Source organism: Phycodurus eques, chromosome 7 (assembly GCF_024500275.1).
Source record: "Phycodurus eques isolate BA_2022a chromosome 7, UOR_Pequ_1.1, whole genome shotgun sequence".
Lineage (NCBI taxonomy): Eukaryota > Metazoa > Chordata > Actinopteri > Syngnathiformes > Syngnathidae > Phycodurus > Phycodurus eques.
In genome coordinates, this window is record NC_084531.1 from 27,398,216 (window position 1) to 27,414,967 (window position 16,752).

The following is a 16,752-nucleotide window of genomic DNA, read 5'->3' on the forward strand; positions in this document are numbered from 1 at the left end:
TACAAAGAATAAAACAAAATTACTTTAATCTTTTTTAAGCAGGTTGTGGCTCGGTCGGTAGAGCGGGGCGTCATTGACCGAAGGGTCGGCGCCGGAGATTCGAATTCCAACTCCAACTGTCCGCTGTCGAGGTGTCCTTGGGCAAAACACTGAACCCCAAATTGCTCCCGGTGGGATAGAATGTGTGGAAGATTATGTAAAACCCTTGATGTCTTTGAACGCACTGTCGTGATGCCGCATGTAACCAGATGCGACACTCGGCAATATTCAGAAGATGCAAGCTCATAGTACAACGTAAATTAATTTAAAATGTGGTCGACTTAAGTGAGCAAGTTTTACTTTTATACAGGCATTATTTGTTTTGTCCATATACACTTTTCAACTGGTAGATTCTTTAGATTCTGCCAAACTCACGATGTCTTTGAACGCATCGCCATGATGCCGGAAGTACCGCTACCGGGCAGAAGCTAACGAAGCTAACGAGGCTAACTACTACTAGCGGATGTGCTAGAGCAGATTGCGCCGATGCCAACCCGCTGTCACGATGTACCCAACGCCAACTTAACATTACAAACGTCTTGGCTGTGTAATTTTATGAGCCCCAAGGCCAGCTAGTATTGGGCGTTCTGAAGAACTAAGAAGTTATTTTGTGTGTCAACAAGCAAGGTAACTGTGACGCGAAACAAAGGCGACACCTGACGCTAATTAGCTTAACGTTTTTGTTTGGGACGGTGATGTTTTTAGCTTAGCATTTCGAGCTAATGGGGGCTAATGTTGCTTGGACAGTGCATTGTGACTCGGCATCATACGTTTTATTTTTGTCTTGTCGGGTTTGTGATGTGCTTGACTTAGACGGAAAAACAGTAATATTTTGGTCACGTGAGAGGAACGCGATGGCGTCATAATGTGCTGGAACTTTACTAGTGACGTTTTAAGCATGGTTCCCTTTAGACCCATTATGACCCTTTTCCGAAATGATTATTACCAGCCTTCTCTACAACATGCAAAACTACAGTATTGTATATCGAGATTGACCAATAAGTCTAGGCTTTTGTAACCACTATTTCTTTAAACTCTCATAATAGCAGACTCAGCGACAGCTTCTCCCCATAAGCCATCACTGCGCTGACCAATAACCAGCACATATTATATATATATTTCGACTTTTTTATCTTGTTTATCTTTTTAAACTTTTAATACATACCCGAGTCCTGACTTTGGTGCGACTGTGCATACAATGGTGTGAAAAAGTGTTTCTGATTTTTTTTGTCAGTCACACTCAAATGCTTCCCATCATCAAACAAATGTAAACATGAGTCAAAGACAACACAAGTAAATACAAAATTTTGTTTTTAAATAAAGATTTTTGTTAGCAAAGGGGGGAAAAAATCCAAACCTACATGGCCCTGTGTAAAAAAGTGATTGCCCCCTAAACCGAATAGCTGGTTAAGAAACAATTAGCAGCAAAATTTGCAATCAACTGTTTGCGATAACTTGTATAATAACTAACTAACTAATAATTAATAACTAACTCTCTTACAGTGCTGTGGAGGAATTTTAGCTCACTCATCTTTGCAGTATTGTTGTAATTCAGCCACATTGGAGGGTTTTCAAGCATTTTTAAGGTCATGCCACAGCATCTCAATAGGATTCAGGTCAGGACTTTTGACTCGGCCCAGCCGCAGTCTTCATTTTGTTTTTCTTCAGCCATTCAGAGGTGGACTTGCTGGTGTGTTTTGGATTATTGTCCTACTGCAGAACCCAAGTTTGTTACAGCTTCAGGTCACGAACAGATGGACTGACATCCTCCTTCAGGATTGTTTTGGTAGACAGCAGAATTCATGGTTCCATTTATCATAGCCAGTCTTCCAGGTCCTGAAGCAACAAAACAGTCCTAGACCATCACACTGCCACCACCATATTTTACTGTTGTATGATGTTCGTTTTCTGAAATGTGGTGTTACTTTTACGCCAGATGTAATGGGACACACACCTTCCAAAAAGATAAACTTTTATATCGTCAGACCACACAGTATTTTCCCAAAAGTCTTGGGGATCATCAAGATGTCTCTGGCAAATTTGAGATGAGCCATAGTGTTCTTTTTGCTTAGCAGTGGTTTTCATCTGGGAACTCTGCCATGCAGGCCATTTTTGCCCAATCTCTTTCTTTTGGTGGAGTCATGAACACACAGACTTTAGCTGAGGCAAGTGAGGCCTGCAGTTCTTTGGATGTTGTTATGGGGTATTTTGTGACGTCTTGGATGAGGCGTCGCTGCGCTCTTGGGGTAATTTTCGTTGGCTGTTCTTTGTTTTCACCATTTGTGGATAATGGCTCTCACTGTGCTTCGCTGAAGTCCCAAAGTTTTAGAAAATGGCTTTATAACCTTTTCCACACTGATAGATCTCAATTACTTTCTTTCCATTTGTTCCATCTTGTGGCATCTTTCGGCAATTACAAACATTTTCAAGTATTTACTTGTGAATTTCCACTACTCTGGGTCGGGGGCAGGGCCCTTGTCCCTATCCCTCGCGTTAGCTGCATTACAATTTTAATCTCATAATATTAAAACCTTAATCTTGAAAATGCACAACTTCTTATCTCGGACATGTTTATATTTTCCTCCCCTCTTGTGCCGCAGTGACTGATCGAGTGGCATGCTGGACGTGGGGAAGTGGCCAGTGTTTGCCTTCCTCCCGCCTGAGGAACTCGGCCTCATCCGACAGGCGTGCGTTTTTGGAAGCGGCGCCAGCGAAGCCCTGTATGTCACTGTCAACGACGAGGTAACGGCGGCGACGCGAGTCTTCACTCCCTGTGTCTTGGGTCGTGCCAGGTTTCAGAATGCATGCAACGCACGGGGGGAGGATGGGGTTGTGGGTGGCTGAAGCAGATGGAAGGGGGCTATCTTTAGCTATCAGGACCTAATTCTAGACAGAGCTGGAAGAGGGTGGAGATGCGAACGGCTCATCCTTGCTCCTGTTTTATCCTGACAAAGAGTATTGTTTCGGAAGACTGAAGATAGTGGAACATTTAACAAATTAATTATTATTTTCCCATAGGAAATATTTGAGTTGAATTGTTCCGTGATCACGCTTGTAACTCAAAATAATCTTTTCCCATTGAAATGAATGCCATTCTTATATATATTATATTATATTATATTTATTTATTATATTATTATTATGTTATTATATAATTATATAATAATAATTATATAATAATAATTATATATAGTGTAAATCATGAAACAGTTTGTCCATCATTGGCCACCAAGGAGCAGTATAATACATACAGCCGTACTACACAGATTTGATGATGATAAAATGCGGAAGACCGTTGCAAATAAACTGCAAAATTAGTTATTTTACGCAGAAGATAAGGAATGCATACCTGTGAGTATTGTTATATGCTCTTTTTTTGTGTGCAAATATCCATTACTTAAAGCTTTATAACTAAGGCAAAATGGATGCTAGGTTTGTTTGCCAATCTCTGGCATTTTGCATGAGCATTATGCTAGCAAGCTCTCAAATTATGTGGCTTGGGTAATACACAGCGTGTGATTCTCTTTGTTTCATGTTTCGTTTTACAGTAAACATCAACTGGGAGTGGAAATAAACAGCTTGAAACGTGAACACAGGCTCTTTTGAAAAATTAACTATCTTCTAAACTGGTTTATTGTGAAGTTGGCTGCCACCATCTATCTAACGGCCATATCTAAAAATTTTGCTCGCTAGTCATAGCAAAAGATCAACCAAGTGATGGCTTGTATCGCGAAAGACTCGTAAGTCGGGTCACTTTTAAGTCAAGGCACCACTATGCACTAACTGTAACCTAGTACGTAGACTAACCGTAGTATAAACCAACCGGCACTGCAGTCAGAGTTCCTAACATCACTCACTAGACCACGCCGTCTTAAAGGAACTTTTGGCTTAATTACACTTCAGAAAATCAGTGTATTCCTTTACATTCGCCTATGTTTTTATATTCATATTTGATGATGCAGAGCTATTTTTCTATATTATGTGCATGTAACCAAAAATTAGTTTTGGGGGCTAGAACGGATTAACGGTATCTAAAGTCCTTTCAATGGGGAATATTGATTTGCATGGAAAGAATAAAACTCGTATGTCAAGGTACCATTGTATATTTTAAATGCAGTGGCATTTTGTCTGTGTGCAGGTCTTCGGTCTGGGCACCAACTATAGCAGCTGCTTAGGTCTCGGCGACCTGCAGAGCACCATCGAGCCGCGCAGGATCGATATCCTCTGCGGGAAGAAGATCGTGTCCCTCAGCTATGGAACCGGACCGCATGTGGTCATTGCCACTTCAGGTAACATGAAACTATGATGGTGTCACGTAAGTATATGCGGAAGGCTTCAACCTTTTTTATTGTTGACATTTTGTTTCCTTTCGCCGGCAAGAGTAGGGTACACCTCTGCAGTCAACTATTTTCCCTGAGCTCAGACTCGCCGTGTAAATCTCCAATTGCTTTTCGTGTTAACAGTAACGAATGATCGTTATTCCTTTTAATATTCTAAAATAAAGACATGTCATTGTCCAACAAATAAATAATCCAATTTGATTATTTGAAAACTATCTGTAGCCCCCTGGTTACACCCTGTCAGCTTGTTTTGGGGGGGTCGCCGATTTTGTCACAACACCAGAAAGCAGGTATGCTGACGAATTTTGGCAACCACCAAAAAGAGGTTGGCACTTTTTGTTTAACGGGTTACTTTAACAAGGATCCCTCGCCATATCGTGGCCGTGTTTTATTTTGCTCTTTCTCAGTGCCCTAAACTTCGTAAATCTACACTGCGTGGGAACATTAGCCACTAGTTAGCTGCTAGCAATCATCTGCCATAATGTGATTAATGAATCTTGCACAACTTTCTCCAATTCATTGTACTGCGGTTGCAGTCATTTACATGCTCTTTTCTCTCCTTTCTTTTTCCGCGGAGATTATTGTCTTGGGACAGACGGCTACGTGCATCCGTTATTCATGATAAACTACAGGACTAGGAAGCTACTGTACAACTTTGCATATGCGCAGTAAGGTAAAACAAAGGAAGTACAATACGGCGGGGGCAGTATCTTGTCGTAGTATCTTATTCTTAGATTTGTTTTCATTCGATTCTAAAAATTCTGACTCGACGTATGGTATTTATTTTTTATTTTTTGCCACACTCGTGAGTGTACTCGAATAAGCACCAATTCGTTCATAGCACTGGAAGTCAACAACAACGATGGCAGTCAACATGAAAAAGCATTTGCAAGTTGTCAAGCTCATGCTAAGGCAACAGGTGGCACCATAGCCTTTAACAAAAATAGAATTTTTAGCCAATGAGAAGCCTGTAGTTGATGTAAATGGCACAACAACAATTGTGAATAAAGGAAATGCTTTGATGAATCACTAACTTTGGCCTTTGCCTTCCCACTGCATAGATGGGGAAGTTTACGCATGGGGCCACAACGGCTACAGTCAGTTGGGCAACGGGACCACCATCCACGGGCTAATTCCCGCCATGGTCTCCACCAACCTTCAGAACAAGAAGGTTACTGAAGTGGCCTGTGGCTCTCACCACACCATTGCCCTCACTACAGAAGGAGAGGTAATGCTCCTTAACTGCCGCACCCTCCTCCCCCATCTAATTTCCAGCTTTTTTTTTAAGCCAGTGAATGTGTCACTTCCGCCTTTAGGTGTACGCATGGGGCTACAACAATTCAGGCCAGGTGGGATCGGGGTCCACTGCCAACCAGCCCACGCCGCGCCGGGTCAGCAGTTGCCTGCAGAGCAAAGTGGTGGTCAACATAGCCTGTGGGCAGCTGTGCTCCATGGCTGTGCTGGACAACGGGGAGGTAATGTGTTGTTTTTTTGGCCACATTTACTTGCAGACTTTGACTTTGACTTGGCTGTATTTGGAACTACAGTGAACTCCCGCATATTCACAGCCTGGGGTTTGAGAATTCGCCTATTGGCCAGATAATATTTGGGAACCTGCCATCCGTCATTAAGCTGAAAAACTCACCTATTTGCTGTTCTTGTGCTCAGGCCAAAGCCACGTCTAATTTCAAAATATTGCTTTGGTGCTGTCACTACAGTGTATGTTAAACTGAGGGAGGATCTTCATTTAGTCAGACATTAGCCTTGTCTAATAAACAAGTGCTACACCATCTTGTGGAACCTATGTGCAATTACAAACCTTTATGGGTCTGTGTCAATTACGCGAGGTTTTTTTGTTAAACGCGGCAGGGCTCTGTCCGAATTTCCCTGCAAACAGCCGCGGTTCACTGTGCAAAAGAAGTGTTTCATTTTCTCAGTTCTCCAAATAAAAAGCAAAGCGTGCTTGCTTCAAGCTCTTTGTCACTCCCAGTTTAGGTTTACTGTAAAAGTGACACATAAAATAATTAAATATTGTGTCTTTTAACACCAATATATTTTGCCAAACCATACAATTTTGTCCAATGGAAGTCTGCTAGCTTATAGCAAACATTATTTATTTGAGATGGCTAACAGAAATTAACCCAGATGTCAGGGTAAGTATAAACCTCAAGCTGCTATTTTAATACACATGGGGCAACAACACGAATACGAAGCATACGACATTACAGAAATATTTTTATTTGTATTCTCTGTGGGAACGAATATTGCTGCAGTTTAGTTGGAGACCTTCTCTTCATCATCTTCTTGCTCTTTATACTGACTGCATCTACATCCAGTAGAGCTCAGCAATACCCGGTATGTTGTGGCACAACGTTGTACAACAACTGAAGTTTTGTAGCTCCAAATTCGGACTTAACTCTTTACAGTACTGTAAAAACTCATAAAATACGATTGTTTAAAAAGATACGATACATCGGGGACGCGAAAGATGAATCGCAATAAAAGTGGGTTTACGATAGAGTATTGCCCTTTGAGCTTGGGCTGTGTGCCATCTTGTGGTATCCCAGGGCATGACAGAAAGCAGAAAAATATGTGAATAGGTGTTCAACAGCGAATAGCCAAGATTAGGTTCCAAAAAAGAAACCTGAATTGGGATTTATTCGTGTCCACATTTCAGATCTACGGTTGGGGCTACAATTGCAATGGCCAATTAGGTTTGGGCAACACCGGCAACCAGCAGACACCGTGCAGGGTCGCCGCTCTCCAGGGAGTCAAGGTTGTCCAGGTAAGAGTGAGCGATGGGCCTTTCGATGACGTCAACCAGCGCACCCTTGCCCTTTTCCTCCCGCCTTCCAGGTAGCTTGCGGCTACGCTCACACACTAGCGCTCACAGACGATGGCTTCATTTACTCCTGGGGGGCCAACTCGTACGGGCAACTGGGCACCGGCAATAAGAACAATTACTCTCTCGCCACGCTGATCAGCACAGACAAGGAGAGGTGCGTAAACACCCATAGACCATTATTGATTAAAATGCTTGAAATGTTTATTTTCTTCATCTGACATATTCGTTGGCTTCTTGAATTGAAACAAAATGCAGTCGAGCCATGGATGTCATACACAGTCATTCCAGAATGTGTTATTCAAATTTTGAGACATTATGCTCCCAGGTGTATTCATAAAAATGTCTCTCACATTCTTCTGTCAAACTCCACAAAGGATAATGAACTGTAAATCGGTGAAACCTCCCTTGTTTAGGCACTGGTTTAAAAAGGTAGTCTCTGTGGTCCTATTGGAGAAGATGAGACATCATCGGCATGATGTGATTTTCTTTTAATTCATTGACATACTGCTAATTGAGCTACTGAAGTACAGGTTGTCTTCTACAGGTAGTAGACCAAACAATATCAAACATACAAGGAGTCATTATAGTTATAATTGATGTTTTTAATTGCTTGGATTGTATACTAGAGGTGTCACAATTAATCGATTAATCGACAGCTATTTTGATAATCAATTAATTGTTTAGAGCCATTGTTTAATTTATAATTCTTCAAATCCTCTCTTTCAACCTCTCAATAGTAAATATTATCTGATTTCTGTTGTCCTTCATGAAGGCAAGCTGTTTATCTTTAGTGTTTAATCTAAATAATACATTTGCAAACATCTGCTTATTCCTTGGAAAACAATGATCAACATTTTTCACTAATTTCTGACGTTAGACCAAACCAGTAACGGAATAATTTTATGAAAAAACAAGTCAGTTTAATCTATTTCAAAAATAATGGTTATTTGCAGCTGTAGTATATGTAACCAGTAATTGAGAAAATAGTTTAATTTGAAGCACCCTCAGAAGAGTATATTAAACTAGTAGCCCTTCGCATTAATCAGTATCCGAGAAGTTACAGTTTCAAGTCAGTTTTCAGTGAGGTTGGTGAGTACATGCTTAATTAGTTATTTTTATTATTTTGTTTTAATCATTAAGCATTAATAAAAATTAAACAAAATTTTGTTTTTATTAAACTTAAAAATAACCCGATTATTCGGTTGATTGCTAGAATGCAGTCTAAAAATATGCGATAGTGACAACCCTACTGTATACAAATAGTTGGTTCTCTGAAGTTAATTAAAACAACCAAGGAAGTCTTTTGTCAGCTGCCTATTCCGAAAATGTGACATCGCAGTTCGTCTAATTTACATAATAACCGTCCCCACGCCGAAGCTCTCTGCCCATGACGTGGCAGCTAGGCTCAGTGAAGATCGTCCCATTTTATTTTTAAGCAGTTGGACCAGACAGAAGCCGAAAATTAAGCAGATCTGCAGTGTTAGTGTAGATTAGAGTTAGCTTCTGAACGAATGTAAAGCTAATGTAACTATTAGTCACTTCACCCTTTGAATATAATTTCCATATCCTGTTCTTTGGCTATCATCACACCTTTCCTCCTTGCCATCAATGGTACCATTTCATGGCATCATAAAGAAGCCAAAGAAAAAGACACAGTCTATTCTTGTGTTCCTTGCAGGATCGTGGAGGTGGCGGCATGCCACACCAGCCATACGTCCGCCGCCAAAACGCAGAGCGGGCAGGTGTTGATGTGGGGCCAGTGTCGCGGTCAGGTGGTGACCAACCCGCACGTCACGCACTTCAGCTGCACCGACGACGTCTTTGCTTGCTTCGCCACGCCCGCCGTCACGTGGCACCTCCTCACCGTAGGTAAGCCTGCCGGTTTAAAGGCGCTATAGGGTGCAGTCCTGACTTCCCCGTTTAACCCCAAAAAAAGTCAGTTTTCCATTTTATTTCATGTTCATTGTACTAAGGAGATGATACGCTGATTTATTCTCATTTAACTACTTATTACACAGACTGTAGCTAGCAGAGCAGTGTGTTGGACATGCCAAAAATCAAGTACATCCAATGGGGGGAAACATTTTTTTACAAAATAACAGAAACACATTTTAAGAGACTTATCATTGTACTGGCATGTGTGCAAATGTTTGGCCACTTTTAATGAGACCTCAGCGTTTCATTATTCTGCTACATTTTCATGATGATATCGTCATTCAGATGACTTTATACTGGGATAGACCCATATGTTATCATTTGGCCAGGAACAAAGCGTTAAAAACAAAAATGGCACAAGTAATCACGTGGAGGAATAGTGAATAGCATCAGTGTTGTTGCCATGGCAACTTCCGGTCACCCATTTTAGTGCGTTTTAAGGTCAGTGGAACAGACCACCCACCCGGTTGTTTGTCAGAGTTGTAATTTTGTTATGTATTGATTTGTTTATATTTATTGACAGTGGCTAGCACGCATTAACTGTTTGGGGAGCCAGCACGCCTTAACTGTTGGGGGAGTCATGAGCAATTAAAAAAAAAAAAAAAACATATAACAACTACTACAATACACAACTGACATTTTTATGTAGTTTATAATTGTACTTTTATCCTTCTTACATGGGCGTTTCATAGTATTGTCCTTTTTTATCCAGGTAATTAAGATAGTATGTGACCCTTTTTTTGTGCAGTATGTGTCAATATGAATTCAAGGGCAATGATAACACATTACAGGAGGGAGTCTTTATTTTTTATTGCAGCATTGTTACTTTGTGCCATTGTACTGTCATGCAAGCGAGCTCCTTTCTGTGACAGTGGAAGCATTCGAAGAAATAAACAGGAAAGTCTGTTTCCTGCCTTTAGCTTCTGATTCAAGTCAAAAGTCCAAAACCACAAACGTGTCACGCTCATCAATGCCAGTATTTGGTACGTTGTTTAGAGGATTTTAAAAGCACTTAACAGATGTTTTTTGTTGTTGTTTTTTTTTCTCCCCATTGGCTGTAGATGGTGATGACTACCTGACTGTCGCGCAGTCGTTGAAAAAAGAGTTTGACAGCCCTGAGATCTCCGACCTTAAGTTCCTAGTGGACGGAAAGTGCATTCATGTGCACAAAGCCCTGTTAAAAATCAGGTACAGTTATGAGTTATGTGAACAGAAGTACTGGGACACATTGGTCTTCATCAATTAATCAATAAGGACCCCCTCAGTACGAACAAACGAAACATTTCGGACACTTTTATGCTTCCAACTTTGTCAGAACAGTCCATAGAAGGCACGTTTGGATGACTTTGGTTTAGAAGATGAAGAAGTCTAGCAAGCCCTCTCTCAGGTCCAACATCAGGCAGGGGCGTCGAACCTCACCTCACGAATGCGCCAACAAATTCCCACAAAGTCTGACATCTTGTAGAACGTCAGAAGAGTGGAAGTAGTTACTGTCCCGTTCCTGTAATACCTGATGTCTCAATACTTTTGTTCATATTGTGACATGATATATATATATTTTTTCTCCTTTTTACACATTCATTACATGTGGTCACCTTTTTCCCAGGCAAAAATTACCAGGTTAAATAAATGAATAAAATAAAATATTTTTTCCCACTTTATGTGGACATTAGCACAAAATAAGCAGTTGATTGGGCAACACGTGTAGAAGGTTTCCCAGCGTATGGTGGTAAAGAAATGCCGCGTGTCGGCGCTGCCGTTTCCTGTCAGTGTCACAGGGGGAAGCCAAGACAGATGTATTGTTTCCACGTTAGTCTTTTTATAACCGCGCTCTGTGACCAGAGCATTCTCCTCCGTCGGAAGGAGCCAGGCTGTCTGTTGCGTCGTCGGTGGCGTGAACCTTAGCGCATGGATGCGCTGCATTTCAGAAACACCTGCGGCGCAAAGATCACGTGTCCAGTGAGCTACTTGAGCTGCGCTTTAACTGAGGAAGGCTTTGTGTTTGTTCAGCTACAGTATGTTACGCTGCAAAGATAAGCCCCTTTAGAAAAGGCACTGACAGGCCACAATATTATCAACACATTGTAATGAGTTCCAATACAAGAGCTGTATCTAATGATCAGGCATTTCATAATATTTTTACATTGTTATACAGGCATTACATCGTATCTGGTCTCTTTTTATGCTGTTTTCTACCTTTTTTGTACAGGCAATAGATGTTTTTTACGCATGCATTACAAGGCATATTTTGCAGGCTTTACATCATTTTTTCCTTTTTTTTTTAAATGCAGCAATTACATAGTATTTCCCCCCTTTTTATGCTTGTATTATATAGTATTTTTTAAAATCCCTTGTTAGGCTGGCATTAGTCTTTTTTTTCTTTTTTGTATGCAGGCATTATTGTTTTCCCCTTTTTATGCAAGTATTAAACATTACTTTTCTGTTATGCAGCCATTACGTGATGTACAGTGGGAGGATAAATTATGCGAACCATTTCCCCTTTTGCATAGTATTGCTTTCTTTTTTGACGTAGAGATTACATTGCGCATTATTTTTTCCCTTTTTAACGCTGGTATTACATTGTACCTTTTTATGCAGACATTAGTACTGTTTTTTAATTTTATGCAGGCATTAAAAAGTGCTTTTGCCCTTATGACATGGTCTTTTCCCTTTACATAAGCAAGGATTAATACCATGTTTTTCCTTTAAGAAGGCATGAATCGTTTTCCCTTTTAACGCAGGAATTTTTTTTTCCTTAACTTATTCAGGTATTACTAAGTATGTACTTTTTTACTTTCATGCATCCTTTCACTTTCTAATTGGGGAAAAAGGGAAAACCCTTATTTTGCGGAGCAATCCGACCACACACATCACATAAATGATTATCTTTGCATTGTTTCCCTCCAGGTGTGAACATTTTCGCGTGCTGCTGAACGAAACCGACGACGACACCATCGAAATCCACCAGTTCCCCTTCCTGGTGTACCGAGCCTTCCTGGAGTATCTCTACACTGATTCTATAAACCTACCACCAGAGGATGCTGTGGGTAAGGACTTTGCACAAACATACCCGGAACACAATGGCATTAAACAATTCAGTTGCTCTCTGCCTCCTTGGGTTTCTTAGGACTGCTGGATCTGGCCACCTTCTACCGGGAGAGCAGGCTCAAGAGACTGTGTCAGGAGACCATCAAGAGGGGCATCTCGGAGGAGAACGCCATCACTCTGCTCTCGGCCGCAGTCAAGTACGAGGCCCGGGTAAGCTCGGAGGTCATCTCAGGATTGCGCTACATCCTCCACACACTGTTTTGCTTCAGAGGAAGTCGAGGAAATAACTCAAGTCGTTAGGAGAGAAATGAGAGGTCCTCTAGTTAAATATAATGCAGGTCACAAATACGAATGCTGTATTTCCACAAATAGTGGATTTAAGAAGCGGGAAGGCGTCCGTGAGAGGGGAGAAACGGCATTTTTACAATATTTTTATTTATAATGTGCATCCTCGAGTTTCGCTCCCCCATGGAGTCCTCCATCTTATCTCCTCGAGGCGTAAGTGAGACGCCCGAGATTCTCAAAAGTATGGCGCCGTAACGAGGCTTTCCTTCCGCTGACCAGACAGGGCCATCTTCATCTTTTTAGGACCTGGAGGAGTTCTGCTTCAAGTTCTGCGTCAACCACCTGACGTCCGTCACGCAGACGCAGGCCTTCGCCGAGATGGACCACACCCTGCTCAAGAACTTTATTAGCAAAGCCAGCCGCCACGGGGCCTTCAGAAACTGACACCCTCCCGATCTCCTCCCCCCTTACTCGTGATGACTTGACTTGATTTCCATGTTTGGCAGTCCAACACAGACCAAAAAAAAGCCCTATGAGCAGGCGGAAGGTTGAGGTGTCTTTTGTGTCCACGTTTTCACCGGTTTAGTTTGCTGTGGTGGTACAGATCTTTTCACTTAATGTTTGGGAACAATAGGTGCCAGGGTATTTTCAGGTGGCAGAAAGCGAGTGTCTACCGCTGACCTGAACCGAAATGACGACAAAAACTTGTGTTCGGAGTTGCAACGCCAGAAAATTCCCCACAAATATTAATCCAACATAATTTGTGGGTGAGAAGGATAAATCGAGTGGATGTCGCGACCTGATGTACAGAGCAGCTCGCAAGGCACCTGACAGGTATGTAGAAAATGTTTGCTGGAGTTGAATTGTCTGAGTAATTTAGCGAAACATAATGGCGAGCCTGCTAGTTGACGTCAACGCTGAAACATGCCATCCATTTCAGTAGAAAAAGAGAATGCCTGTGCCATTAATGTGGGCAACAGAATTTCCACCACGTCTATTTTTGAATCATCCTACTTGTTGAAGTGTAAATTACGGCCAGCGTTCTGTGCAATTTAACATTTTCTTTTCAACTGACACTTGACGCATTCAAACCAAAGCTGTAGAAAACAAAGTCTGGATAAGCTTTGAACTCACTGCACTGCTCTCTCATTGGTTAAATCACATGCTTTATGGGCGGCATGTTCCAATTCCCAACATTGTTGGAACACAAATTCCAATTAAAATGTGGTAATTTTTTAACATTGATTTCTTTGTAATTAATTAATTGTGATCAACACATTAATTGTTAATTAATTGTGATCAACACTTTTTTTAATTAAAAAAAAATTGCGCTCAAGAGTATCGTACTGTATAAGAACACCAATAACATTTGCTCTCCACAAATGTGGAGAGCAAATGTTATTAAATGTGAGCACAAAACACACCGACACCTAATGATTTGTCCTTCCGTCTTCTTTGGGGTCACTTGGCTGTTGGCAAAGCATCTTATCACCAACTGATAGTGTCCTTCCACTGTTAAGGAAACCAATGTGAATTGATGGCGGCCGCATCTTGTGACGTTTTCTGCCACCATCTAGCTAAATCATAAGTCAAAGCACCAATGTATTTATAGGGTGTGAAAAAAGCTGCCGACTGTCTGAAAGGGGCTACTAAATCCATGGTGTCACACTACACACATACAACTGATGATCCCAGTTTTCCACGTACTGCATGGTATTGTTGACAGCTCTTTGTTTCATGATGTTCGCTGGAGGAAGTGACACATTTAAACAAAAGTCGCACCGTTTGGGGAAATGTGCCTCTAAAGCAAAAAAAACAACAAATGTGTGACATTCAAGGATTAACTCCACTAGTATGTGTTAACAAAAAGCATGTACCTCTGCATTTTTTTTTTCAAACTGCATTCGTCCTTTTGTTTTTTAGTCAGCAAAAAGCCAGTATATCCAAATTTTCTGACTTGCTTTTTTTTTTTTTTTTTTTTTTAAATCGAAAAAAACCCAAAATAATTTCACGGTCAACAAAACGTATACATCCTTTTTTTTTTTTAAATAAAGAAGAACAAAAATATTTGTTGACAAAAAGGAAGCATCTCCATAATTTGTTTTATTTTTTGGATCTGAATAATTTATTTGTCAACAAAAAGCACGTATCGTAATGTTTGTTCCTATGCAATAAACAACAAAATTAATTTTCTGTGTTGACAAAAAGCGTGCATGTTCAAATGACTTTTTTGTGACTTTATAAATTTCTCTCCCAAAAAACAATATTTATTTGCACGTGTCAATCTTTTTCCAAAGCTACATTTTTTTTTACAAAAAGCACTTATCGCCCATGTTTGTGAATTATTAGAATATAGAAATGTAAACTGGAAAAGCAACAACAAATATTTGTCTTTTATATCAACAAAAATAATCTTCAAAGTTTGGGTATTTGAACTCTGAAAATTATTTCCTTTGTGTGCCAACATAAGGAGGCATCTTCAAATGTTTCCCTTTTCCCCCGTATTTATCAACATAAAGCATATATGTCCAAATTTGATTAATTATCTGTAAAAATTATAATAAAAAGGTTTGAAATTAAAATGTCAACCAAAAAAGCATGTACATACCTCCGTTTGAGGTATCCACTAAAGCATTTCTATCTCGTCAGCTCGTTGTCTTAAAAGTCAAACGTCAGTCTTTTCTGTGTGTTTCTACTTTTACATTTCTGGCTTCCCCTCATGTCTTCCCTTGGTCAGCTTGGAAATAAGTGAATCGCTTCCTCGCAGCCCAGCCCGTTTCCGCCTCCAAGTGGCACGAGGGTGACGAGGTGCTGCCCGGCATGTAAAGTAGGAGACAACAAAAGCCGCCCGTGTGGCCATTTTTCTTTTCTATTTCCAATTGGCAGCTTGTAATCATCCAGAAATAGGGAAAAGTGGGAAAAAATGATTTGAAACCAGTCTCGTCACCATACTACACGTCTGGAAACAGAATGTTTGGTTTAACGTGGTTTCTATGTTTTGAGGCGTATGATTTAATTCCAAAGCAGGAAGCTTCTTGATTTGCAGTTGTGTCCTGTATTCGGTGACAAAGAATGTATTGTTTGTTTTTTTGGCTGTATGTGTGAGCTTTCACAAACCACACACGAAATGTTTCTGTTGTTTATAACTTACAGTTTAAAGCTGTTACCGTGTTGCGTGCAACCGTTGGTTGTTTGCACTGAGGGGGGTTGCAGGTGGGGGTGGGGGCTGTTTGTTTTACAAAGCATGCCAAACATGGACTATTCAATCCCTGTGTGTTATGAGCAGGGATTCCAACGTGATGCTGTTGAAGCATGATGTCACCTGACATCTTACCATTGAAGGCCTCAGTCTTGGCCTTGAGTGGGGGGGGGGGCTTCCTGTCATTGTGAGAGCTTTAACAGTCTTGGGATTTGGAGCTTTTTTTTTTTTCTTTTTTTTTTGGGGAGAATGTTTTTATGCCAAAGACAATAGCAGAGGTTGCGTGTGGGTTTTCTGTAACGTTCACGCTGGTGTTTATTTTGTCGATCGTAAAACACAAAGCGTCACTTTTAAATTCGAATTTCAAAGAGCAATATTAACATGTCATACAAAACAGTCAAGAGTCAGTGGTTGTCAAACGTTTTACACCAAGTACCACCTAAATACTCATTATTAAAAAGTACATTAAATTTTACTATAGTCCACTGTAAAAGTATGCAGTTTGAACATTAACACCTTGTTCAAATATAGCTAAATAAAAACTGATTCAATCCATTGTGTGTTCTGTAAGTGAAATAAAAAAATATACCTAAATAAATGATTGAAAAGAAACCGTTGTAAATGTTTAAATACAAACGTATTGTACTTAAAAGTTAAATACAACTGAACTGTACTGAATATGTTGGATTGGCTTTAAAAAAAAAAAAAAAAAGGTTTAAGCCACTGTAACATTATGCAGTTTGAACATTTGAACCTTGATTGTTTCATGTACGTGTGGTACATGTGCCACACTGAGAATCACTACTGAGTTGCACAAATACAGTAGCTGAGATTTGGTAACAAATTTTATCCTCATGGAAATTATGATGGGGCTCACTGTACCAGTGACGTACGGTGAGGTTGATGATTGGTGAGGCGCTGACTCAGTCACGTGACATCTGGAGCTCTATGAAGCTCAACTCAACACTGCCACATGCTGATGTGGCACCGTAGATACCAGACTCCACCGTGCACTTTTAGTGGCTTTTCTGGTCAATAAGAAAGACGAATTGTCACACACA

At 40.6% G+C, this 16,752-nt stretch overlaps 1 protein-coding gene across 4 annotated transcripts; it reads left to right on the forward strand.

Moving 5' to 3' along the window:
• Window positions 1–456: 456 nt before the first annotated feature.
• On the forward strand, window positions 457–15,661 carry rcbtb2 (regulator of chromosome condensation (RCC1) and BTB (POZ) domain containing protein 2). Of its 4 annotated transcripts, none has more exons than XM_061681873.1 (12): window positions 457–666; window positions 2,640–2,781; window positions 4,178–4,328; window positions 5,441–5,607; window positions 5,696–5,854; window positions 7,057–7,164; window positions 7,236–7,378; window positions 8,903–9,093; window positions 10,221–10,347; window positions 12,067–12,206; window positions 12,259–12,417; window positions 12,772–15,661. In XM_061681873.1, exons 2-12 carry the CDS (start codon window positions 2,656–2,658, stop codon window positions 12,900–12,902), a joined length of 1,602 nt encoding a protein of 533 aa, XP_061537857.1. In that variant the 5' UTR covers window positions 457–666; window positions 2,640–2,655; the 3' UTR covers window positions 12,903–15,661. The 4 variants fall into 4 exon arrangements, with proteins under 4 accessions (XP_061537857.1, XP_061537859.1, XP_061537858.1 ...); XM_061681875.1 differs by having other exon boundaries at window positions 12,796–15,661; XM_061681874.1 differs by having other exon boundaries at window positions 12,287–12,417; window positions 12,796–15,661.
• Window positions 15,662–16,752: the final 1,091 nt, after the last annotated feature.

Excerpts from the sequence above, each read along its gene's own strand:
- rcbtb2 (XM_061681873.1), top strand. The coding sequence starts at position 2,656 with ATGCTGGACGTGGGGAAGTGGCCAGTGTTTGCCTTCCTCCCGCCTGAG. Across the intron at positions 10,348-12,066 it reads AAAGCCCTGTTAAAAATCAG|GTGTGAACATTTTCGCGTGC; the intron begins GTACAGTTATGA and ends GTTTCCCTCCAG. Across the intron at positions 12,207-12,258 it reads ACCACCAGAGGATGCTGTGG|TTGCTCTCTGCCTCCTTGGG; the intron begins GTAAGGACTTTG and ends TAAACAATTCAG.